Source organism: Phoenix dactylifera, chromosome 11, assembly GCF_051530095.1.
Source record: "Phoenix dactylifera cultivar Ajwa chromosome 11, Ajwa_hap1_PhDact_Kaust_v1.1, whole genome shotgun sequence".
NCBI lineage: Eukaryota > Viridiplantae > Streptophyta > Magnoliopsida > Arecales > Arecaceae > Phoenix > Phoenix dactylifera.
The window spans coordinates 517382-542825 of record NC_143200.1 but is presented as its reverse complement, the minus strand read 5'-3'; the positions used below and the strand labels follow the sequence as shown (position 1 = coordinate 542825).

Below are 25444 nucleotides of genomic sequence, written 5' to 3'. Positions count from 1 at the left end.
ACATCAAAACGGAACGCAAAAGATCAAAGAATGGCGACTATCAACTAAGAAAACAGAGACAAACAAACTACTCACTTGAGGAAATATTTATATAATAGACATGTTGATAAGCTAGAATTTTTTTTTGATCTGGATACTTCGAAGATACAAAAAATAACAATCCAAAACCAACAATAATGTTTATTTCTAACTCCTCTTTCCTCTCTTCTCCATCTGCTATTTAATTTTCTACCAACCTCTTTGTATCAGTTTGTTTTCTTTAAAGCTGTTTGCAGTGCAATGGATGCATCATCTGTTCTCTCTTAAATGCTTTGGTGTTCGAATGATTTTTATTGTTGGCATTATTTTTAATTTGTTATGTGATGGTAATAGTTTTTTTAATCTTTCCACTGCATGGACTTTTATGGTTTTTGGGATACATTAGGTCCATGCGTATATATGTGTCACATGAATAGTTTTTGGATGGCTTTTTAGAGCTAGATGGGTACAGAATGATTTAAAAGAAAAGAAAACACCATATATTACATGCTATATTTAGTATTATATATGGGTATATGGCATACATGTTTGGTTCTAACAAAATCCTGATTATCGATTTAATCCACCTAAAATATCTCTGTAAAACAGCAAGTAGGAAAGATTTGTGAGATTGTTTTTGTCATCCCTAGCGCTACATTCAGATATAAATTCTTTAGGTCGTCAAATGTCCGAACCTTGCTGAAAATTACAAGCTATTAGATCATTGAAGTCATTAGAATAATTTCAAGAGACAAGACTACTTCTAATCATTTTCGAAGGCTGAAATCAATCTGTTTTATGAGGAAAATGGCTTCACTGAATAGCTTTTGGTCTTCTTCAATCAATGGATCTCCTGCTTTTTTTATTTTTTTTCTAGTTTCTAGGTCCTGTGCCATCAAGAAGCACTTGATCAAGGAAGTAGGAATTTACTCTTTTTGGAGTGCAAGTCAAGCACTGCGCCTAGGAATTTTTTTACAGGACCCAATCATCTGATCTGCCTATAATCTCTAATGCCATCATCAACAAACTCATTCTTGGAATGAGGTTCCCAATTAGTCTTCTGACCATGTCACAAGATCTGAGAAAATCCATATTTGCTTTCCGCTTTTAATCAATTGAAGGCCACCCTGACAAAATATATTTGTTAAAATCTATATTCGCAGATGGACACATTCCTCTTCACTTCAGAATCAGTCAATGAAGGCCACCCTGCGACCTGAGTCTCGGATGCCATACTTGATGCATGCCTGGAGCAGGATCCTAAGAGCAAGTTAGCTTGCGATCCAGACCTGTCTAAAGTTCTAACCAATTAAAACAATAATCATCAAGAAATAGCATAAAGACTGAGCCATAAACAATGGGTCAGAATATATATATAAAAAAATAAGCATTTGGGGTTGTGGCACTGAAACCTATAGCACTACCATCTTGGTACAATGTTGGTCTGCTTGGTATAGGATCGATCCAGCAGACCAATACTCGGTATGGTATGAATATGGTATGAATAAGTAAATAAGACTAATCAAATAAATAAAGCCCAAGAAAAATGCCATGTATAAATAAGTCAGATGGCATAGTGGATGATATTGGTGCGACCTAACCATAGTATAAGACTGATCAAGCTCAATACCGGCATGATGGCTTGGTTCAACCGTGGCAATACATGTCTCGGTAAGAATGGAAATTAAGAAGCAGCCAATTAGATGGAGTCTCTCTAAGCACTTTGTGGCAATGGGCATCAGACGCGATCGACATTTGAAGATCACATCATCATGTGACCCCTTTCCTTGAAAGGAGAAGAAAACAAGATCCTCTCTTCCTTTTTTTGGTAACATCCCACCTTTTTGCCCTTTTTCATGCACCGGCCCTCGCTTTCCATGTCCCCATGCGTTTCGCCAGGCTTGCTGTGGGCCCTCCTGGCAATCGGAGCCCGCCCCCGAAATACCGAAGGCGGCACCCGCTCTTATACGCTGCATCTTCTCGATGCTCTCGCTCCACCCCGCCCCCCAAAAAACAAGGGTACAGCTCTCCCTCTTCGGCACCGGAGCGATTCCAAAACCCTGAGGAAAACCAGAGCCCTCCTGAAATGGATCTCGTCCCGAGCGGTTCGATTGCTCTGGCGATTTAGGCGGTCTGATCTAGAGTTTGTGGATCTTACGCTGTTTTTCTTCTCTGTTCTTCGCTTTGATTTCAATCAGGGTGTTTTTTTTGGAAGCACCTGTCGTTGTGTCTGTGGGGAAATCTGAAGGGATAGCTGTGTAAATCCTGGTGGGTTTTAGATTTTGAGGGAAATGGGTTTGATTTGGTGGTGCTAGTTCGATTATTTCTCTGATTTAACTTGGATTTGGGATTTTGGTGCTATCTCTGTTGTTGATCTGAAAATCTTTTGGATTTCTACGCTTTAGCGTTTGTTTGGGGTTTTTCACTGGTCTGCTTCAAGGGGGAGCTTTGTTTGCTGCATAAATCCGAGGGGAGTTTTGCTGAGAATCTGGAGGATAAAAGAGTTGAAATCTCATCTGCTATACTGAAATCTGTATCTAGTTTCATCTTCGAGCTTTGTGAACCGCGAAATCCGATCCAAGTTCCAGAGAAATTTTTGTGAGAGCCGTGAAAGCTTTAATTTTAACCATCTGTTTGCTGTCTCGGGATGGAGGGGAATATGTCGGCTGGAAACATGATGCCGGGGCCTTCTTCTTATGGTTCATTTGATCTCCAGGTTTCGATGGCGATGCATCAGCAACAGCAGCAACATGGATGCTTTCACCATCAGCAGCAACAGCCAACCCAGACCCAAAATCAGGGCCCAATGGTTCATCAACCAATGAACAGTATTTTCCCTCAGTCGGTCGGTCGGATGAATGAGCGCGAACAGCAGCCTATGCTTCAGATGATGGATTACAGTAAGGTCGACCATGGCAAGATCTCGACAAGTGAGGAGGATGACACTGAGGATGGAGCTGATGGTCACAATAAAAGTGAAAGAGGAAAGAAGGCCGCTCCTTGGCAGAGAGTGAAGTGGACGGACGCAATGGTTAGGCTTCTCATAACTGTGATTTCTTACTTAACTGAAGGTACTGCGGAGCTTGACAGTAGTGCAAAGAAAAAACTTGCCGTGTTGCAGAAAAAAGGAAAGTGGAAGTTGGTGTCTAAAGTAATGGCTGAGAGAAATTGCTGTGTATCACCCCAACAGTGCGAAGACAAGTTTAATGATCTGAATAAAAGGTACAAGAGGCTTACAGAAATTCTTGGCAGGGGCACATCTTGCAAGGTTGTGGAGAATCCTGTACTGTTGGACTATATGCATCATATTTCTGACAAGGTAAAGGATGATGTGAGGAAGATCTTAAGCTCGAAGCATCTTCACTATGAGGAGATGTGCTCGTACCATAACAAGAACCGTTTACATTTACCTGCTGATCCTGAAGTTCAGCGCTCTGTGCAGTCGCTTCTGAAAACCAGTGATGATCATGACGCAAAAAGAGCTGCAAGGGATGATTTTGATGAAAATGATCAAGATGAAGATAGTGATGATAGGGAAGACGATCTTGAGGAGAATGACACACTGTTCAGAGATATTGGAGGGTCATGTTTTCCAAAGAGGATGAAGCAAGGGTTGGTCTGTGAAGATGTGAACTTTAGAAACTCTTTGGGCCCTCAAAATAATCCTAGAAGACCTAATTCTCAGAGCATTTCTTTTGATGTGAACCAAGTGTTCCCTGAAGGTTCGACCACTCCTTGGGTACAGAAGCAGTTAATCAGGTCGCGTTCAATTCAGCTGGAAGAACAAAGGTTGCAGATTCAAGCAGAGATGCTAGAGATTGAAAAGCAACAATTCAAGTGGAAGCGTTTTCGTAAGAAGAAAGATAGAGAATTGGATAAGATGAGAATACAAAATGAAAGGATGAAACTTGAGAATGAACGCCTGGCATTGGAGCTGAAGCGCAGAGAGTTAGTGCTGGATCTTAATTGAATGCAATTTCAAGGTACAATTTTCAGAGAGAAGGGCAGGTTCTCAATTTTATGATTTCGTAGTTATTAAAAATGAAGCTTTTGTTTTAAGGAGACATGTGAATTGACTGCTCATAGAAGACTATGTGATATCATTCACCACCTGTTGAGAATTTCACTTGTTGAACTTCAAACGTTTGGTGATATCAGACCTTTCCTTTCCTTTTCATAGACAAAGTTTAATTTGGTCCTTTGCGGTTTCATATCATTGCTTTTTTGCATGAGAATCTGAATGGTCTCTTTGCTTTTTGTATCATGTATCTTGTCCTTATATTCCTGTTATGCTTTATCAATTATGCAGCTAATTGTCATATCTTGCTAATTATTATGAACTGTCTCTTTTGTATTACTCCTTATTTTGTGTATATGATCCGTCCTCCAGTATAAGTGTGGTTGATTATATATCTATGCTAAACTGTATCAGATAAGCCTAATTACTTTGACATTATTTATAGATTGGCTGGAGAAGAATATGATGATTTACAGAAGGTGGTTTCTTATATCATGCATTTGTGGAAGCCAATGAGGTCATATGAATTCTATAGAGTGCTTATTAAGTCTCAACGAGTTATCTATATCGTTGCCTGTGAATGATGCCTTTAGGAAATTTTTGTATTGTATCTTTAGTATGATGCTTATTGTATTTATCTTTCCTATAGGTGGCTACATATTATTTTAGAGTAATTTGACCATTTACCTCAGCTTTATCCATCAGAGCTGTCTGTGGTGTCTGGTAAAAGATTTATGTCTTGATAGTTGTTCAATTAGTGTCACTTCTAATTAATCTGAATAAATAATCATTGAATCAATAAACTATTCATAAAGGAACCAGATTGTCATGTTTGTGAGTTTTTAGTTATGATTAGAAGTTAGGAAAGATGCTAGTGCATCTTGTGGCTGGACTTTTAGAGAGAGTTTGGCAGCCTATTCTAGTGTAAACTCTATAGTTCATACAGCAGTATTCAATGTGTGAGTATATTATAATTGTTCGTATGCATACACTCTTCTTTTTCCATGAGGATAATGCATTTTGCACATGAAATTGGTTCTTATGCTTGATGATGTAATGGTGTAAGGGCTTTTGACTGTTCGCCCATGACTTTAGTGAAAATTCTTGAGATGTGCTGTTGCAGATCCATTCAATCTATTCATTATCTTCACCAGTGGATTACTATGTTGTCACTGTCCCTATCATCGTATGTGTGCTAATTTTTCCAACTAATGTTTTCTAAATGTAATATTTATTAGGAACAATAATTGGCAAAACAAAAACAATGTTGGTGAAATAGGATTTAGTTCTGTGTCATGTCTTTGATAGGTAATGAAGTTCAAACTTTAAAACTTTACTATCTTTTCATGAGAAATAATGTATGGATTTCATTTTAGCATCATCCTGTATTTGATAAATTGTTCGACTAATAATACCCCTCTCCCTTTTTTCCAGATAATAGGACCTCGGGAAAGTGTATGAATTATTTTCTCTCCACTTAAAGTTAGCGGTCAGTCTTGGTTTGGAAACTGTATAAGCAGGCTTATTTTTAATTCTCTCTTGGTATGTCCCTCCAATTTCATATCAGTGAAGTTTTTTCTTCATCTTCTTCTTTTTCCTTCCTTCCTTCCACATACCTTACAACCACACCCCCCCCCCCCCCAAAAAAAAAAAAAACCCACCATTTTTTCTTTTTTAGGGTGATGGGTTTGCACAGGGGCGTTGAAGGAATTGGCCTAGTTATGAGTCCCCATTTATTATTTCACCATTCTGATTTGTCCAGTATGTTGTTCTGCTTTATTTTGATCCTTTTTCAGACGTTCTTATGTTTAAAGCATCTTGAGTGCTTATATTTCTTGCTTGGATTTTAAAGGTAACCATTTTTCTTATCTTCCTAGTCTTGTGTGCAACTTATTCAACATTTTTTGAGTTTATAAGAATTGTCATTGACTTTTGACGCCTATCTGAGAAGTTGATTTATTTTCCTTTTTTTCTTTTCCCTTTCCTTGCCTATGTTGGTCCTACCAAGCATTTGTTACTTGGTATCGTTGAGGGTTCTCATCTCATCTCATTCTTGATTTAGGCCCCCGTCTTTGGCCCTTGGAGTTTTACCACATTTCTTCCTTGTCTATATCCCTTCAAAATTTTGTATTAAACACAGTTGAATTTCTCTGGCCATTCACAAGTTTTTTTATTTCCTTATCATGTTGTTCTAGGTTTGTAGCTTTGGTTTGTAGATACTGTGTCTCATTTTGTTAGTTTTAAGTCTTTTGCTAGTCTTGATATCCTATGATTCCTTGTTGCCATTCCAACCTTCTTTGGGTGTAATTTCTAATTGAGTCATCCAAATTGGTATATTAATCCTGTGTGTCTTTTGCTGTTTGCATCCAAATAGCTCTTGCATACTTATTGTCTGTTCATTTTTTCTTATCCCTTTCTACACAAAGATTCAATATCCTTTGGTTGGGATCTGTTCCTTGACATTTAAAAAGATTTAATATGCCACATCAGATGGTTCCTTGAGCGTGTTATATCAGCTTCTGATTAATCCCTGCTTTGACATTGTCATCAAGTATGACGGATTTCTAAATTATTATATCACATTGATTATCCATAATTTCTTTCCTTAGGTTTGGCCTTACCTGATGCTTCTGTATATCTTGTTGGTGTTGTCTTTCATCTTTTCCATCACCTAGATGTGTGGTCAGTCCTCTTAGTTTGTTTTAGCAGTCTACTTTTGAAACACTCGTTGTTATTTTTATCTCATACTGACCTTCTTTTGAACAAACCTTGCTTCATGCACAGCAGAATACACTAGGTTTATAACATTCCATGTCAGTTATCTTTGCCACCGTCATCTTGACATTGTCACAACTTAGTTTACTGTACTTCGACTTTGTACACATGAATCTCTCAAATCTTGAAACTTGCTTGTCACCGTAGTTGCAATCAGTGTGTAAATGAAAATAAAAGATTGGTTTCTTTTCTTGCCATGTGTGGCATCTCTTGTGCCTCGGCCACTTGTATCCTATCAACATTTGTATTTGTGTTTTCTTGGCATCTTCTAACCTACGGTAGCACATTATTTTTTTAAATACTGCATGTTGTTCAACCTTGACACTAATTGACTTTGTCAATAATTCTTCTAACTACTAGTTCTTTTTGCAAGCCAATTCACACATTGCTCTAAATTGCCAGTCTTCTCATGTTACCATTTTCCACAAAAAAGTAAACTGTAAGTTTTCTCGACCATCGGTCTTATTCTGTTGGGTTTGCTGCTCAGCGTGACCTTATCATTTGCCATGCTACTTAAGGCTTCCTTAAGAGATTAGGTCACTCTTAAGTCTTAACACATGTACTCTATAAGGTAAGACTTAGCACAATAGAAAGGTTGCTCCATTGCGAATTGGGTGTCGCAGATTTGAAATATGGAAACAACCTATTCATATGGTAGGGCAAGGCTGCTTACATCTAACCCTCCCCAGACCTCACAGTAGTAGGAGCTGCAAGTTCCAAATATGAAAACAACCTATGCACACGGCAGGGCAAGGCTACTTACATCTTAGGCAGTTCGGGATTCCGCAATGTGCGACGAATGAATATCTGACTAAGGCAAGGAACTTCCATAGTTTCCAGAGGAGTCGAATGCGCAAAGAGAAGGAGTAGGCTCAATAGAAAGTTAACTAAGACATTGTCTGTCACTGATTGCATGGGGAGGAAGAAGATAACAAGAACCTAGTTGGTGGTATCTGGGAAGGGGCTTCACATTCATGCCCAGAATCCCTTGTTGGAGGCAGTGGGCTGCTTATCCGGCGTTAGCGTATCCGCCCTCCCCAGACCCTGCAGTAGCAGAAGCCTTGTGCACTGGGACTCCCCTTTTTAGGACTTGTGCTCTAGTTGTCATGTGCTTCTTTTTAATTACCAAAAATGCTCAATGTAGCCTCTCTTGGCACTATGCTCATTCTCTTGTCAATGTGCTTAAACATTGGTATTATTGATTTATGGCTTTTGCTAGTAGAGTCATTTTTATTACTCTTGGTACTCGGGACTCTCTTTTAGTGGTGATTCAATCACATGTTATGTACTATTTCAGCTCACCTTTTGAACTCCATCCTTGTTTGCCTTCACTGTAGTTGTGCTGATTTGGTCAATTTGTCTTTCACGTTTATGCTGGTGTTGGTTTGTCTTTTCATTGCAAACACATGGGTGGTGAAGCCAGGAAAAAAATTTGGTATAATGACTGTGCTTTTTATTCTTAGCATGTTGGCTTTACATGATTTAATAGTAGTGATTGGCAATGTGAATTAGTAAAGCTAACCCCAATTTGTCAGCATTAGCTTTGATGGTTTTGTTATGTTCATGGTTTATAGGTTGTTATCTATTAAATCATCTATCTGCCTTTTCCATCTACCCATTCATATGTATGTTGGTGGTATATTTTACAATTGACATAATTCTATTACAGACACGACTTCGCATGTCTTTTAGTCTATAAGGTCTCATAGTGAAGGTTTGAAAACTCAATTTTGGTTTCAGCCCCCTAGGTAGAGTTTTGGTTTCGGTACTTTTGCTCCGAGTTTCAAAGTTTTGGTCAAAAAAGTCAGAAGAAAAAAAGAAAAAAATCAAGGCATGTTACTTGATGTCAATCATGCCTTATGTTATCTAGGAGAGTAACTTGTGTAGTTTCAGTAATTCTAGTTTGAACTTAAACTATATTGAAGCTTTGTCACACTCGCCAGGTGTGAGCCGCCGATTTACCCAAATATACTTAAAAAGGACGTCCTTGCGCACAAGCTTCGACCATTGCGGGGTTTGGAGGGAGGGGTCAAATGTACGCAGCCTTGACCCCTAGTGCGAAGAGTCTGTTTCTGTGTTTCAAATTCGTCACACCCAAATTACAACGGAGCAAGCTTACCATTGCACTAAGGCCTTCCCTTATTAAATTGTATTGAAGCTTAATGTACAAAATTTATTAAATTAACGTATTAATATATGGAGTAAAATACGAAATATCACTTAATCAAGCATAAATTAACAAGTATATAAGAGTGTATAATTAACTAATATACCTATTTAGTACCATATACTATTAGAAGGTTGGCCATGCAAATGATTATCACCGCGGCATGTTTGGAAGTACTGTTGGGGATGAGAATAAAATGAGATTGCTTGCCGGCATATTTAGTTCGAATACATGTTTATAACTTAAAGACAAATTAAGATTGCATCTCACTTGGCATTGATGAAGTTTAGGCAAAAATAGACCTTGATTAAATCATTATAGTCTTAAATAAATGTTTGACTGAATTTTATGATGAATTTAGAAGACATTAAACTTATTTATGTTAAACTAAAAAATATTAAAAAGCAATTTTGTTCAGTTTTGGTCAAAACTGGCTGAAAACAAACTGGAACCTGCAAAAACTGACTGCAACCCAAAATTTTGGTTTGTTCGTGTTGGTCTTGGCCTAAACCAAGTTGTTCCATTTCAATACTCGGGTCATATAATTCACAAACAACACTTTATTTAAGGGGTTGCTGATTTTGGGAGTTAGAAATCAAGGTTCAAAGTTTATTACCATTTTGGTTAGGGTAAAAATAAATTGCAATGGGCATTATAGCTTGAAGGTTAATGGCTAGGGAGGCTTCAGCTAGCATTGCGTGGACCATGGACATGAGAATTGGATTCGGACAACAAGAGAGGGAAAAAAAGAAATATGGTAATATGTAGAAAAAATAATTTTACTATATATATATATATAAGAGACAACATTATAAGAGTGTAATTGTTAAGGTCTTCCAATATAAATGTTTCTTATTCAAACTTAATTAACTCAAGGATTTTAAAAAATGACTTTTTACAAAGTTAATTTAATATTTACATTTCTTAGGCAATCTCAAAAATGAACCAAAGCTTGCTTTTAATATTGTTTTGATGGCTCAAACTCATTATTGGAAGATCTAGCTCTCTCACCAACTTTTAAAAGCTTCAATGGAAAAATTTATACGGCCAAGTCTTTAACACGTTTCTGCTTCAATTTTTGCCCAATACGGATTCAAGGACCGTAACTTGAGCGTCTAGATAACACACGATTTTGATATCTAGACCTTTTAGGACCTCACAAAGAGAGAGGTGCCCCTTGTGCTTAGACCAGAAAGTGTTGAAAATTTACGTGCATTACTAATTTATTTCTTGGTTGATAATTCCTAATCAACAATAACTAGTGACAAATTAAGAAAGTGTTATTTATGGGACGCAAGGTTTGTTGTACCAATTGCATCGTACCATTTCGGTACTGAACTAGTATATTGTACCATGCCGTACCAACATTCGGTATACTGAGCTGTACCATACCGAACCATGTACCAACATTGTAATAGAATGGTACCAGTACGGGGTCTGGTATTGAGATGACGGACCTTGATGGGAAGTAATCCATTTGCGATCATTAAAAAAATCTTTTTCCCCTTAATAAGCAACTTTTTATTTTTGCCGTCTTTTTCCTTTTTGTGTGTGGTTGCTATTATGTTTGGTTTGAGCCACTGATTTTATGATCTCTGGTAGATCTCTAAAAACAAGTTTTGAAGAGGAGCAAGATAGATCTTAGGATCAATGAAACAGTTGCCTGTGCCGTCTTACCAGAGCCAAGTAAACAAACAGCATCAATCGTGATATCATAGCATGAGAATGTCCTTAGTGTGTATCCACATGCATGCCTATCCATCTGTCTTGTCCATAGATATCCGATTCATTGGCTCGCACATTTCTAGTTTGGATTCATAATTTTCAAATTGTTCTTCCTTAGTGAATTGAGTTCACCTGCAGTAGGATCATTAGATTTTTTTTTTTTTGGTTTTATGTATCACAACATTAAATTTTATGTTGATTAATGAAATATTGTTGACAAATTTGTTTGTATTGATCAACACTTATGAGATAAATGATATAGAAGCATTTACTGAGGAGTTAGAAGGAGCTATATAGGGTAAATTTACTGTTTCTAGGAATTATTTAATTACATCTTCATTGGATAAATTATAATTTGCCAAAAATTTTGTATTAACTGAAGCCTATTCTGAATAGGTTTGATTTCTATCTTTTCAATATTCGATCCAGAGCTAATGACTTAGGTAATAATGGTCTTACCTTACGGATCATTAATTTAGTTTCATCATTGATTTTTTCGTAACAAATAATACATTTACCAGGCCTTTGTTTCTTCCAATAGACTCTGTTTATCCATTTCTCTATGTATTTTTTGGAGGTTTGAGTTATAGCATTATTCTTATTTGGAGACTGTCTAAGTAGGGCTGCGTATGAGCTGAGCTATTCATGGACAGCTTGCAATTGGCTTGGTAAGAAGCTCTTTGGATTCAGCTCATACAGGAAATGAGCTGAGCTCCTATATGAGCTGAGCTCAGATAAATTCTATTGCTCAGCTCATAAATGAGTCAAACATGAATGCTAAAGGCTTGCAAAAATATATAGGAGCTCGGCTTGGCCAGCTATAAGAGAAATTAGGTGGGGAAGAGTTGATGCCAGCTATGAAGCATGAATGAAGGTTGGATATGATACGATATGGATAAGCCAACATAGTCAACCTTAAAAAAAGTAGGATATGATACGGCTATGATACATCAATGAATGTATATGCATTTTATTCATTCATATGTGCATCCATACATACACTAAAATATATATATGTAGGTATGTGTGTATGCATATAACTATGTGGTAAACATAATTTGTACCTTATATGTAGCATCAGCTTTTACAATCTCATCATTTAGTCATAATTTAAATTCATAGACACCAGTCCATATTTCATATTTAAATATTAACATCGTAGATTATAAATTTGACTACTCTTCATTAGAAGGATAACATTAAAAAAAAGGAGATACCCTCCCCCACATTGTTGGAAGTACTAGGGAAGTATCTCGAGCGTATCTAGTAAGGATCCAGTGCATGTGTTTTTTTTTATTTTGATGAATAAGATATTTTACATAAGCATCAAACACATATCCGAGAAGTATCTGGCAAGTTTCGGTATCCATTGGTACCCAATACATATCCAATATAGAAACAGGTGATTTGAATATCTATGCTTAGGATGCCACTAAAATACATCTTTATAGCAACTCACGAGAGACAAGGGGCTTCTAGATATAGACCAGAATTGAGCCAGTAGAGCTCAATTAGCTCTTCCATTTATCAAGCTGAGTCTAAGCAGCCTGCTACTTGGCTTTGGCTGCTTTGCACCACTATATTAGGTGGATGTCTTTGTTGTATGATTGAAGCCTTATAAGCACTTTCACCTTTTTTTATTGCTAAGAAGATGCTGAGGGAAAACAAGTTTACAGCTCTGTGATTTGATTTTTTTTCTTTTTCAGTGAGGTTTCCTTCCTTGATTGGTAATGCCCTCTTTAGGCGCATTCATTCGTGAACATGCATATCAGGTCAAATATTTCATATCTCAGATTCTTAGATTGATTGCCCTTCTTTGTTTTATCTTAACTCATATAAGCTTCCCATGGCATCTAAGATCTTGGGATAACATTCCTGTCAAATCGAGGCACTGACATTTGACAAACTTCTTTGCTTCTTTTCAGTTTTTTTTTTTTTTTCTGTTACAGGTTTATTCCAAGAGGCAATATTACTGTTCCACTTTCTGTTGCTGGTATCATGAAAGATCTTTTTTGAGTTAACCTGGATTGGAGAAGAATGCAGAGGGGCTCTATCATTGAAACTTCTGCCAGCCAAGGTAAGCTTTCATACTGCATAATTAGTGAATTGTTATCCCACCTAAAATTTTCTTAAAAAGTTTCATGAGCTATTTAGTCTTGGGCGATGGACATGAAAGAAAATTGAGAGAAATCTGCATATAGAACTGAGCAAACTGGACTTCTGAGAGGGGGGGAGAGAATCTCTTTCTAATCACAAAAGAGGAGATTTTTTTTTTGTTGTTGGGTTTCAAGATCTCACAAATATTCATTCTCTACACTTCTTAAATTAGGCTATATAATAAATTTTAATTGGATGTTTATAATTGCAGTTTGTTGGTGTGCCTCTTAAAAATCGACAGTGCTATCTTCCTTTCACTTCTCTTTCTTGTGATGAAGTCAACTGAAAAAAAAGAAACAAAAGACAAAACTTGAAGATTGAAAGACAAGATCCACTTATTTGATGATCCCATGCTATCTTGAACATGTTTTCCTCCCTGCCTCTGTAAGACCTTTCTTGAGTTTTATCTTTTGTGCCTCCTTGTAAATAGATCTCAGTAAATCTTCTTAATAAAGGAGGGGGAAGTTTCTCACTTCCTCCATGCTTCTTCAGAAGAAAAAAAAGATCCCATGCATAAATGCATGGGAAAGCGAACTAGTTGAGAACTACGTATCAAGAAAATGACTTCATTCAAAGTGTTTGATCATTTTGGTGCTTCTATGGAAGTGCAATGTATGGCAATCATAATGCTAACTTTTGTATATTTTCCTGAAATACTATTGTTGCCATGTGCATTAAATTCGAGAGTAAATATTTGATGGATAGATATGATTCTATTTAATTCTAGATTTTTATTTCTTATTATGAAAGTTAATAAATGCACTCTTAGTTTGGTTACGTACCTTTTCTTTTTGCTTTTTCTTCCTCTCCTTTTAGACATTGAGATAACCAAAGCAGGTCTATTTTATTGAAAAAAAAAGGCTTTCTGTGAAAGAAATGAGTAAATTAAAGATCACTAGATGGGTTTCTGCGCTGTGCAGGGAACTGCTCAAATGCATGTGGAACGTTATTTCTACATCAAGGTACAGTTTAAGTTTACGTTCAGCGTAATTCCCAAATAAATATGCTGTATATACTTTCAATGAATAGATAACAAATAAAATTATTTTGATAAAAAGATAAATTACATATAATATGTCAATATTAAAACTGATGGAACACTAAGAAATTTTAGCATATAGTTTAAATTTATCTAATAACAAAACTGTATACATGACTTTCTTTGCTCTCACAAGGAATAACTTGATACCCTGTTTGCCTTTAATGTGGCAGCACCATTTTTGCCATTTTTTTTCTTTCGGACATGTGGCCATAATTGGTTGCGCTTTTTCATCACGAACACTTGGGTGGCAGGTGCAGGAAAGCAATTGTTATAGCAACTTCATGCATTTCATGCTTAATATGTCGCCAGTATATGCTTTCGTAGGGATAATTTACAACAAAAAATTAACAGAGCCGTCACCAATCTGTCAGGTTCGGCTTTGATAGATATTGTTTTGTTCATGGTTTATAGTTTGCTATTCATTGAATCTTCTGTCTGTTTTTTCTCCATCTGTCTATTTATCTGTATCTACGTATTGGTATATATGTATGGATCCTATGGTTTACAATTTGTAGATTTGGATCCAGAGAACTCTTGCAGGTGAGATGACTTGGACGACTACGGTTGGTAGTTCGAATGAAGATGTGGATGATGATTTGCCGGAGATTGGCAGCTACGGAGGTGATCCATGGGAGATAAAGAGTGAGGACCTGTGTTCGAGGCGGACCGTACGTTTAGAGGTCCAGATTTTGTAGGGGCTGCAAGCCATTAACTTCTTGAATTTTAGTTGGAATGATAAAGAAACGGTACAACAAGATGCAGGGAAGCCAGTTTTTCTTGTAAAACTCGGAATTTCAGGGGAAAAAATGATTTGTATTCAGTTTGTTTATTTACACTGTCGAGTCCCAATTCCATGACTCGTGGTACACTTGAATAAAAACTCAATTTTTATTCAGTTTGTTTATTTACTGAAACCTTTATAGAAGAAATTATTGGATAGATCAGAGATTCATGGTGGATTTAGGATGACTCTCTCTCTCTCTCTCTCTCTCTCTCTCTCTCTCTGCTGCATCCTACAGTTTCTTCTTTTGAGAAATTATGCTAGGGCCCTACTCAACCCTTCTCCGGCTCTTTTTAACTCATTGACCGAGAAGGGCAGAGATAAAGAGACAGGGTCTGACCTTGGTCACGTGCTCGTGCTTTTAAAACGAGGGCCCTACTCTTCGTACTATTGTTTAGCCCACCTCGTATAACCCACGGTTTTAATTTATTACATTATTAAGCTTGTGGCATTCATTACGAGAAGTTTGGTGGTATTCAAAGGCCAACGCCCTCGGATCCTGGTTCGACGTACACAAAGCATGAGACGAGTCCGGTGGTCCGCTTAGCTTCAGCTGGATCTGGATTCCAAGGTGGACCAATCAGATATCCTGCCATGCAGGGACAAATTAACCAATTGCATGTGAAGTTTACCGCATCGACACAATTAGACAAGAACTTTCTTAAGAATTCTCCAGGCATTTCAGAGCGTCAAACTTCATGGCTGGTCTGAAGTTAGGACGCTCGAACTTGGCATTCGGAGTTTCCTTTTTTTTTTTTTTTCGTGATTCCGTGTTTCAGGCGATACCCGATACCGTTTTTCTAGCACCCGATTCCCATTCCGGCAACCGTGTTCCAGGATCTGGAGTCCCGGGCGTGTTTGTCTCCTCCACAAAGTGTTCCTGCGGAACATCGTTCAATTTTTCTTTTTATTTTAATTCATGTTTTTACTTTTAATTCGAAAAACTTGAAACTTAAATCCCACGAGTCCTGTCCTTTTCGCCATCACCAACCCCACTACTCTCTTCTTCGTTTCTCTGATTTCCGCCTAAACAGAGAGAAGAGACGGAGCGGGGCAAAAAGATCTGATTTTTTTGCACCTCATTTGGTCGGAGAGGAAGGAAGGATGATGGCGGAGGCGGCGTATGGTGGTGGCGGGGGCGGGGGCGGCGAGGTGGAGGCGGGGGTGCAGGCGCTGAACACGATCATCCAGCTGCACTTCGAGAAGACGCTGGAGAAGAAGCGGGCGGTGGACGGGCAGAAGAAGGAGCTGTGGCGCCTCTTCCAGCTCTTCTTCCTCTTCCTGGCCCTGGTGCTGGGAGCCCAGCTGGGGGCCTCGCCGGAGCGGCTCCAGTGCCGGCACTGCTGGGCGCCCATCGGCCTCCTCTCCCTGGGCCACCTCATCTTCTACATCGCCGTCGCCCAGACCCTCCGCTGCCTCAACGGCTTCAAGTACCAGCGCCGCTGCCACAAGCTCACCCTGGCCCTCGCCACCGACCGCCTCAAGCACCTCAAGATGCGCTACTCCTCCTCCGCCGCCGGCGACCACTTCCTCCTCCTCCCTACGGACTACGATATCCCCTACCAGGAGCCCCCGGAGAGCTATCTGGCCAAGTTCAAGCGGAACTGGGCCCTCCACTTCGCCTTCCTGATCTGCACCTTCGGCTTCATGGTCTCCGCCTCCGTCGTCCTCCTCTGCTTCTAGTATAATATCATATATATCTCTTCTCTCCCCAGCTTGTTCCTTTAGGATTATATGACGGAGTAGCGGATTGTAACGGCAAAACCATGGCCATATATCGTTGTCTGCTTATGAGGAGAGCTTCATGCTACCTGAGGCCAAGCTCTTCTTTCTCTCTGTACGCTCTGCAAGGTTAATTATCAATAATATATTTATCTCTTCTTAGAAAAGAAAAATATTTATATACAGTTTTTTTTCTAGGCTGAATAGATTATACAGTTTTCGTTAGAAGATAAAAAATAACGCAAGAGAGGAGGAATAATTTCGTAGCCATGGGGATCATATAATTTTCGTACAGGTACATTTAAAAAAGAAATAAAAAATAACAGAAAAGAGGAGGAATAATTTTCTTTTTGTCGCCGTTCTGAAAAAAAACAGAGCATCAGAGTGCTGAGTAATAGAGTATAATGCCAGCATTGCTTCACCATGGTAAGTTGGTTCTTATCTTGTATATTTTGGAAAATAATAGGGGAAGTGCATAGTTACAAAGAGTCAAAACCAGCGTTACTGGATATTGCTTAATAGAAGCCATGGTTTCAACTTTTAAAGACACCATGATTCATTCCAGATGGTCATTTTGCAAACACAATCTACGGAGGCAACAACAAATCTACGGAGAATGCTGTAAGAAATCTGTCTTCCTCCCAAGGGGACTTTTGTTTCGAATTGGCCCTTGGATGGGACTTCTGATGTGTGGAGGTGATTTGGTTGCTTCGTTGGAAAGTTTAGAAAGACACTGATGTACGATACAGGCTGGACGTAGAGAGTAGAACTGATGAGCGAGATCCAGCGGCAAGAGGTCCACCATGGGGGCCGGGGCAATGCCAGGTTGGAGCCACCAAGGACGAGACGATGTACTCAAATAAATATATACATATATATAATAAATTATAAAAATTTTTCTAAAATTTGTATTTATTAAATTTATTCTCATTAGTTTATAAAATCTACACTTATATCCAACTAAATTAACAATATTTATAAAACTGTTTATCTAATATAAAAAATCAAAATTGCACTTAAGTGAGAAAAAATACATATTTTTGGATTATTATATCATTTGAAATTATTTTAATTATGTTTAAAAAAATTTTGTTACGGCATTAGAGTCATATTTAAGATTAACAGTTTGACTAACATTCTGTTAAAGTATCAGTTAAATTGTTGGATAAAAATAAATCATATAAGAATAATTGTAAATTTTTATCAAATTATTGAATGTAAATATAATTTATCTTTAATTTTTTTAAAAAATATATAATATGTTTAAAAATAAAAGGATGAGATGGCAATGCAGTTGATCCTCAAATCCACCGATCCTAATCTACCATCTTTGCCTGTCTTCCTCCCATCTCTTGGAGACATATTTTTGAATAATTTATTCATTGTATATACTAAAATTTTTGGATCATGGGATTCTTAGTTATTCGGTATATATATATATATATATATATATATATATCTGTGTGTGTGTGTGTTAAAATTTTGGAATCAACAAATTGGAAGTATGACAAATTTCATACCTCCATCCAGAAGAAAAGCCGTGCACCTCAACCAGGTTCAGGTCCTGTAGCTTTTTCTCATTTATTTTGGTCCCTCGTGTATTGTCCAAAATACTTTACCCGTGCTTGCTTTGTCCGTTGTTGAGGACAGGGAATAGAGGCTAAGAAAAAGAAAACAACAACGGCTAGAAAGAAGAAGACAACAAATTTACCAAGCAGCAGCCCAGGAGGGCTCTGACACCCAGATTTCTTCTGCGGAACAATCAATGCCACCAGATCTCTTTAATATGACATCCAGTGCCATCCTCAGAGATGCTGCCATGGCCGCGGACCATGGCCTTCACCTCTCCTTGGGACGAACAAGGAAAAAAAAAAACAATAATAGAGTACTTGATTCATAAGTAGCATAGTCGAAAGGTTGGAAGATTCATAAATGACTTTAATCTGAGAAAAAGGTTCAAATTTATGTCATTTCATTGGAATGTCCAGCCCTTTGTATGTACAATGTAAGAGATGGAGCTGCTGATAAAGAATTCTAACTAGAGAGGAAAAAATTGGATACAAGGAGGGGAAAAGATCATTAGGTGGAAACTGTATAGGAGTGCTCTGAAGAGGTACGCACAACAAAGTGAATTCCTAGGAATCTAGTAGGGATTGATGCATCCAAATAGCATTGAGACAATGGGCTAAATCGAACTATAGATCAAAGCATACAAGTCATCTTGGAGAGTATCCTGACACAGATCCGACAAATAAATCTACCGCTAACAGGAAGAAATATAGCATGAAAAAGTAAAAGTTTTCCGGAATACTACTCATAAACTTTCCAAATTCATTACTTTACTAATAAATCAAATTAAAACTAGATTTTTCAAGAAATAGAAGTTCTGAGATAATTGTTTTTATTTGAGTTATGACCCATCATCATCTAGGGCAGGAGATTCAATTAACCAAGATTTAGAAGTTACCATAAGATGGAAGGATGCTCTGTCTCTCTCTCTCTGATTCATTAAGATGGAAAGATGCTCTGTCTCTGTCTCTCTCTGTGTGAATGTCGAAATCTCAACCATCTTGGTGGGGGAGAGATATTTGAATGAATTGAGACATTGGTTTATCTCGGCCAGAATTGATAGACAAATTCTATCTTTTATCAGTCCATTATGAACATGTATAATAAAATATTTTATTATATTATTTTTGTTGATTAAACAGAACTTTAGATGAAGATTAGATTTTTTTTTTTTGATGTAATAAAGATTAAATCTTTTGTTCTAGTCAATCGCGTATCTCATTTGATTTTGTCATGCCCAGTTGTACCTCCGATTTCCTTGGATTTGGCTGAGAAATAGTCATGTGTCTGATGGGAAAGGTCAAGTGCATGCACGATGACATCCTCTTTCTCTGGAGATGCCATGGAAGGTAGGCCTTAGGCTTGGAGAAGAAAAAGGTTGGATATGGTGCAAGATTAGGGTTTCAACTACTCCTTTCAACATTTTGGATTCCAAATGGGTTAGATTCGAGCAGAAGCCTAAATCCAATTCGAGTCTATGTTGCATATGACCCGTCACGCACTCAAAGATGAACTGCGTCATGTCATAACCAATTAGATGTCATAACATGCCAATATTGATCATGAATTGTTCTCAATCAAGCTTAAAACCAATGAGTCTAAGCATTAAGCCCATGTGCATTCAAGCATTAAACCTGATGAGACCTGAATTCAAATCGATCGGGTTCCAGCATGAACCTAAATCAAATTTGAGCCTAGTTTGGGTTCTAGTGCTAATCCATTGTATATGAACATCATAGGCGAACATCAAAAGTACTGGGCAAAGTCTTTGCATTTATATAATTGAAGGTTCAAGAAAGCCTCACAACAGTTTGACTCCATGTGGTATTGGGTCCTAGAGTCTTTTTATCCATGTATGGCCCATGGACCTTGGTGTAGCCCTTATGGGCTCCCTTTGGAGTCTAAGGTGGCCTCCCTCACTCAGCTGCTTGGCCCAATGAGGCCCAGGCCGGAAGGAGGCCGGCTAATGCACTCTTTTATAAAGAAGAACTTTATGTGTGATTATGGCTACATACAATATGATTAAAAGAGGAACTTTATTGTCCAACCTCGGCATTTGCTTTGCTGCTGTCCTTCTGCTCCCTACTCTTACCCCACAGCACACTGTAAAGGCCTCCAACCATCAAAGCACCGCCTAGAACACTGCAATTATTAGAAGGGACTATAAGATCCATTTTTAATAAAAGTAAACAAAATTCGAAACCTCGAGCTCAGCCGAGCATTCTGAAATCACCTTTCGAGTTTTATTTCTTCGCCTAGAAAAAATGAGGTGCATGCGATGGTGATAACAAGAGCCAATGGGATGGACATTGCGACAAAAACAGGCCCCTTCTTATCGATGCACCAACTTTGCAAGTATGTTGCAATGCCGGTGACGAATATGCCCTGCCATGTATTCTTCCATTACTTTAACACGACCAGACATAAACTAATATATGTCATTTTTGAGAAAGAAGAAATATTTTTCTTCAATTCATCTTGATATAATTACCAATTTTGAAGAATATATTTATTTAGGCTTGTATTTCTCTTATGATATCGAGATATTAACTATAGAACTTTCATTTGAAATTTGATTTTGTTTTCTTGTTTAGGAAGAATTATAATAGAAAAATTAAATCTATCAAGCCCTTCTCATTTATGAACTAGAAAAGGAGGAAACTAAGTGATGCTCTCCTTTTTGTAACCTAGAATTAATTAATGTGGAGAGCTTCAATTATCTAGGGAGTGCTTAGCTTCACATTTCAAGGGAGGGCATGTATATATCTATTGCATGCAGTGTGTGTGTGGATCATGTTTCTCATACTTCAACCCTATCATGGAAAACAAAGTACTAAAAGTTTCAATACAGGATTTACATTATACGCCACTGCAAGAAGACCATCATCCCAGTGCAGCTTCCAACCAGCCATGTTCCTTTCGAAGATAATGGCTACAAGGAAGGACTGAAATGTACTGAATAGGGTGGTTAGAGTTGTGAAGTGAAGCGTCGAAGAGTACTCCCTAATTAAAAATCCCTGCGAACGTTCCAAAAAAAAAATAGGAAGCAAACAGGCAGTATCATTGCAAGAGTATAGATAGTAGTAATTAAAGAGCGTGGTGTTAAAAGAGAGTATATAGTTGCTTACCTGCAACACCATCCATAAGGACCAGGCTATTGCTGAACCGGCCACGAAGAAGGTTCCTTTCATCCATGTATGGCTTGAATTCATATCCGAACTGTGCTTGTTGCTGCTGGGTACATGGAAGATGGGGTGCTGATGGCCGAAAGGTTTGAGATGCGGACCTCTGTAGAAGGCAATGAACATTATGCCGGCAAGGCATTGTGCTACTCCAACAACTTTGGCGATCCCTGAGATGCTCTTTAATTTAACAGTTTCGATCCTGTTTACATAAATGATGATTTTAGAAGGCAGCTTCTCCTTCTTCTTCTTTTCTTTTCTTTTCTTTTCTTTTCTTTTTTTTTTTTTGATACAACGGTACCTCACGCTACACGACGTGCATGAGTGTATGCCTAAGAGTCGTGGAAAAGAAGACGACGAAAGGGAAAAGGGGTGGACACAAAACTCTCCCATAGAAGGCAGCTTCTTTTTTGGTCTCCAAGCTTGCCCACCCTACTAGATGAATATATATCGTTCAGACTGAAGATCTGGTGGAATCTGGAATAAAATATTATGCAAAGTTAATGCTTGACGTTTGGTTATTGCTATGTCTGATTCGATATTTTGGACCCGATATGTTTGCTCTAAATCATACCCAGTGAGTGTCCCTACTAGGTTGGATACGGTTTCCATCAAATTCGACATAGCTTTGATTATATTCTAACAGAAATCATTCAAGATTCTAAGTGTGGCCTATAAAGTTCAGAATTAGGCATAAATTGTTAATAGCAACGCTGGGTGTATTCATATGCTCAGGACAAATTTGTCTCTTGTACTTCTGGCGAGCATTTATCTCTAAGCCAAAGCCATTTGTAAGTGAACTTGATGCTGATTTTCTTTTAACTAAAGAACCACATGCTTTCTAGAGCAGCATGGAATGGTAAAAACCGAAGCAACAAATTTTCTTCCACCTCTCATTATTATCAATTTGGAAGGGAGAGAGAAGAAACACATTAGTCTTTTTATTTTTCCAAGGATGAAAAACTTAAAAAAAAAAAATTTCATAGCCAATCATAATATGATCTACTGCAAGAAAATTTACAAGTCTGTCTACATGATACAAGCACTGTGGAGACATCCAAATCTGAATTTTTTGAAGGTGTTTCCTTGGATAATTATTTTATGGTTTATTCAAATGATTGATGTTGCCTCTCTCCCTAGTGTGATGGTGCATAAACAATTGGACTTTGTGCGTACTGCTTCTAAATGTTATCCCCCCCCCCCCCCCCCCCCCCCCCCCCGTTCTTCCTTTTTTTCCTAAAATTCTTTTGAAAAAAAAGTTCTAGATGCTTTTCTTCTGCACAACCATTTAAATCTAGATTTAAATTGATAGGTTTCGTCCGGATTGGTGGAAAAACAAATAAGCTTGATAGAGGACTACCCTATAAGTTCCACTTAAATAGTATCCATCTCATTCGGTAATCATATTTCATCTAACTAATTTGGACATAAAAATTCATTTCTCAAAAAAAAAAAAAATCTCGTAGCCAGCAGGATTTAGGTTCGCCTGTTGGCACCCGTCTCCCAAAATGCTTGTGCCAGGAAGAAGTTCAATATCAAAATCAGATGGTGATTATATACCACTATATGGAAAAATGTAACTTCATATTCCATCATTCATACCGGAATAAAACTGCTAGAAAGAATGTGATCACAGGTATTGTATTTGCAATTGCAGATGCTACTGTCGCCGAGGTGTACTTGATGCCGAGGCTAGATATATTTTAAGTTGTCAACCTAAAATCCATAAAGTATGGATTTTCAAGAATCCCTCCCTATCAAAACATAATGATAAAGGAATGACATATCAACAATTAAATAGCTGATGAAAACAAAAATACCCAAGCAATGATAGCATAAAGATCTTGATTGACAATTTGAAGGGAAGGGGTGGAGCAGTTCTCCTAAGCAAAAGAAAAATAAATTTAGAACTTCAAGAATGTATCATCTGGAATTTGAATGAAAGAAGTTAACCGAGGAGTTCTATGTACCTTTGGAAGACGATAGTTATTGGAGTTAAAAAGACAGATGCAATCGCTTGTCGATAGAAAACAAAGACAAATGTGTTCATGCCTCCATCGAACGCTACCTTGGAGAGAATAGCCATGCCGGTAAATAAGAACTGAATTAGAACAATGACAATGTAAGGCTTCTTCCCAGCCATGTCGAGCAAATTGGCGTGGAGCCATTGGCAGCTTAAACACATATATAGAGAAATTGGAAAGCCCACAGTAGAGGATGAAGTAAGCACCTGGCCTCAGTGTGGTCTTGTTTATCACCACATTCTTTTCCTCATAATCTTTTTGGACCTCATAAATCACCTCGTAGGTGCATGTCACTCAAAAATAGGAACGGGAGAATCTTTGAGCTCCTCTCTAGCCCCTCCATTTTCTTATTTAAAAGAGAAATTTGTCCTGCACTGTTGATAGCTTGCATGCAATTTGGGTATTTCACCATCCAGACAGTCACATTCTGGGCTCGTTTGGTTCGCGGGAAGCATTTTCCTTCCTAGGAATATGATTCCTGGGAAACAAATTCCTAGGAAGAGGATGCCTAGGAAAGTACTTTTGGCATGTTTGGTTGACCATGGGAAAGTGACAAATTTCGAAAGTGCTTATGTTTGGTTGGCCATCCACTTTCCTAGGAAAGTTATATATAATTCCTATTATGCCCTTAATAAAAATTAAGTTTTTAATGCCTCTTTAATGCTTCTTTAATGCTGAAAGGACTTTTTGGAAAAAAGTAAAAATGGAGTGATTCCCGCCTCATGGGAAAGTAACTTTCCCATGTTTCTCATGGGAAAGACTTTCCCATGAAATATGGGAATCACATTCCCATGGGAATATAACTTTCCCTTCTCTCTCCTTTGAAAACTCCAACCAAACAAGAGGCATCTCATTACTTTCCCGTTGACCACACTTTCCCCCCTTCTTTTCCCGCGAACCAAACGAGCCCTCTGTGTTTTCTTTCTATTCCATAGCCTAATGCCATTCTCTTCTTCCTCTTGGATCATCCATATCTAATTCCACTATCCTAATAGTCCATGTAATATTAAACATTGCTTCAACTGAAAACAAGCATCCGTCAAGAAATAGAAAAAAAAAAGAAAAAAAAAACATCCACATATATTTGATGTATTTCTAGGTAAGACTGGTTCCTTCTGTCATCACTGTCGTCAGAAGCATTTACTTGGTGGCCTGATGGATCTTTAATTTTCATTGTGGACATCAAATCGTATTATAGTGCAATTATGGCAAAAATTTGGTCAGTGACCTTTAGCTTTCCTTTTTCACCATTATCAATAGGCAGTAATGTCGTGTCTAGCTTTTACCCTTATCCTTCTCTTTGCGAGATGCCTATCCATTTTCCTTTGTTCCCAATCACATCGACAAGGAAAAAGAAAGAGTTCGATTCCAAGCATTAGAGAGGGGAAAGAAGTGACGCAGATATAATAGCATGTCCAAGAAAATCTAGTTTTAACTAGGTGGACACTTCTTATCTTATTCTTTTTGATGAAAAGGGAGGCATATAGCCACCCGGCCTCGAGAAGGAAAAAATACATCAGAGGGAGAATCACTGGTGCATACGACAGGGAAAAAAATACAGCAGTGAGCATATTATCAGCACCACATGTGAGCTATTACAAGGTTGAGGGAATCGAAAAGAGCAAGAGCTGAGTTCAGAAGCTGTTTCCAACCAGAAAGTAGTGTAAGCTGGCCCTCGGAGTGCTGAAGTTTCAGATACGGAATGTGAAGCATGAAATTGAGGAGGCAGCTAAGAAGAAGTTGGCCTGAATGTCAAGAGTCCGATAGGTACTTAAGAGGCAGAAATAACTGATCGCAAGAACAAGTCTGCAACCGAATGCCCTGCTCCTCCTATAAATCCCACTGTCGCTGGCGGCTTGAACAGGAGCCATGCCATGCCACTTCGGATACTTCTGCTTTAAAAGCGACCTTAATTAAGTGCAAACGTCATTATGAGGATCAAGTGATGCAGGGTTGGTAGACTGACTTTTTTTTTGGCAAGGTCCCAGGTGTTGCTGTGAATTCAACCTTCACCATTCTGTTTCTGAAATGGATAGGCGGCATGCCAAATGTTTTTCATGGCTGGCATTTGTAAAGGTTCGCTAAACCTACATGCATGTTAAGAAAGTCATTGCCTCCATGCGTTGTGAATTCTTATGGGAAGCTAGCCTTTTCTACAGTTAAGGTAGGTCTCATGCATGGGCTTGCGTTTGATAAAGATAACGACAATTTAAAATCAACGATGGACCCTCCAAATTAAGGATCCACATTATCAAACCTACACC

At 38.1% G+C, this 25444-nt stretch overlaps 3 protein-coding genes across 19 annotated transcripts; 2 read left to right on the top strand and 1 right to left on the bottom strand.

Annotated features, from left to right (window-relative positions):
• Window positions 1-1706: 1706 nt before the first annotated feature.
• On the top strand, window positions 1707-14861 carry LOC103710100 (uncharacterized). 17 transcript variants are annotated; one of them, XM_088706275.1, is made up of 8 exons: window positions 2481-2616; window positions 2735-4001; window positions 12410-12475; window positions 12629-12780; window positions 13072-13244; window positions 13781-13822; window positions 14154-14273; window positions 14430-14861. In XM_088706275.1, the coding sequence occupies exon 2, from the start codon at window positions 2741-2743 to the stop codon at window positions 3986-3988; it is 1248 nt and encodes a 415-aa protein (XP_088562401.1). In that variant the 5' UTR covers window positions 2481-2616; window positions 2735-2740; the 3' UTR covers window positions 3989-4001; window positions 12410-12475; window positions 12629-12780; window positions 13072-13244; window positions 13781-13822; window positions 14154-14273; window positions 14430-14861. The 17 variants fall into 17 exon arrangements, with proteins under 17 accessions (XP_088562389.1, XP_088562397.1, XP_088562387.1 ...); XM_088706263.1 differs by lacking the exon at window positions 14154-14273 and adding an exon at window positions 4482-4553 and having other exon boundaries at window positions 1707-4001; XM_088706261.1 differs by having other exon boundaries at window positions 1986-4001.
• A 798-nt stretch (window positions 14862-15659) lies between these two features.
• Window positions 15660-16578, top strand: LOC103710099 (uncharacterized). Its single transcript, XM_008795715.5, has one exon. The coding sequence runs from the start codon at window positions 15788-15790 to the stop codon at window positions 16364-16366; it is 579 nt and encodes a 192-aa protein (XP_008793937.1). The 5' UTR covers window positions 15660-15787; the 3' UTR covers window positions 16367-16578.
• Window positions 16579-19727: 3149 nt separating this feature from the next.
• On the bottom strand, window positions 19728-23478 carry LOC103710142 (WAT1-related protein At5g64700-like). The gene is made up of 7 exons (XM_089926211.1): window positions 23127-23478; window positions 22977-23039; window positions 22759-22857; window positions 21103-21358; window positions 20833-20991; window positions 20208-20359; window positions 19728-20116 (listed from the first exon to the last, which is right to left on the bottom strand). The coding sequence occupies exons 1-7, from the start codon at window positions 23339-23341 to the stop codon at window positions 20011-20013; spliced, it is 1050 nt and encodes a 349-aa protein (XP_089782337.1). The 5' UTR covers window positions 23342-23478; the 3' UTR covers window positions 19728-20010.
• Between the last annotated feature and the right edge of the window lie 1966 nt (window positions 23479-25444).

Excerpts from the sequence above, each read along its gene's own strand:
- LOC103710100 (XM_088706263.1), top strand. The coding sequence starts at position 2,666 with ATGGAGGGGAATATGTCGGCTGGAAACATGATGCCGGGGCCTTCTTCT.
- LOC103710099 (XM_008795715.5), top strand. The coding sequence starts at position 15,788 with ATGATGGCGGAGGCGGCGTATGGTGGTGGCGGGGGCGGGGGCGGCGAG.
- LOC103710142 (XM_089926211.1), bottom strand. The coding sequence starts at position 23,341 with ATGTGTTTAAGCTGCCAATGGCTCCACGCCAATTTGCTCGACATGGCT. Across the intron at positions 20,992-21,102 it reads CCTTATGGATGGTGTTGCAG|GGATTTTTAATTAGGGAGTA; the intron begins GTAAGCAACTAT and ends GAACGTTCGCAG. Across the intron at positions 20,117-20,207 it reads GAAGAAATAAAACTCGAAAG|TGTTCTAGGCGGTGCTTTGA; the intron begins GTGATTTCAGAA and ends TAATAATTGCAG.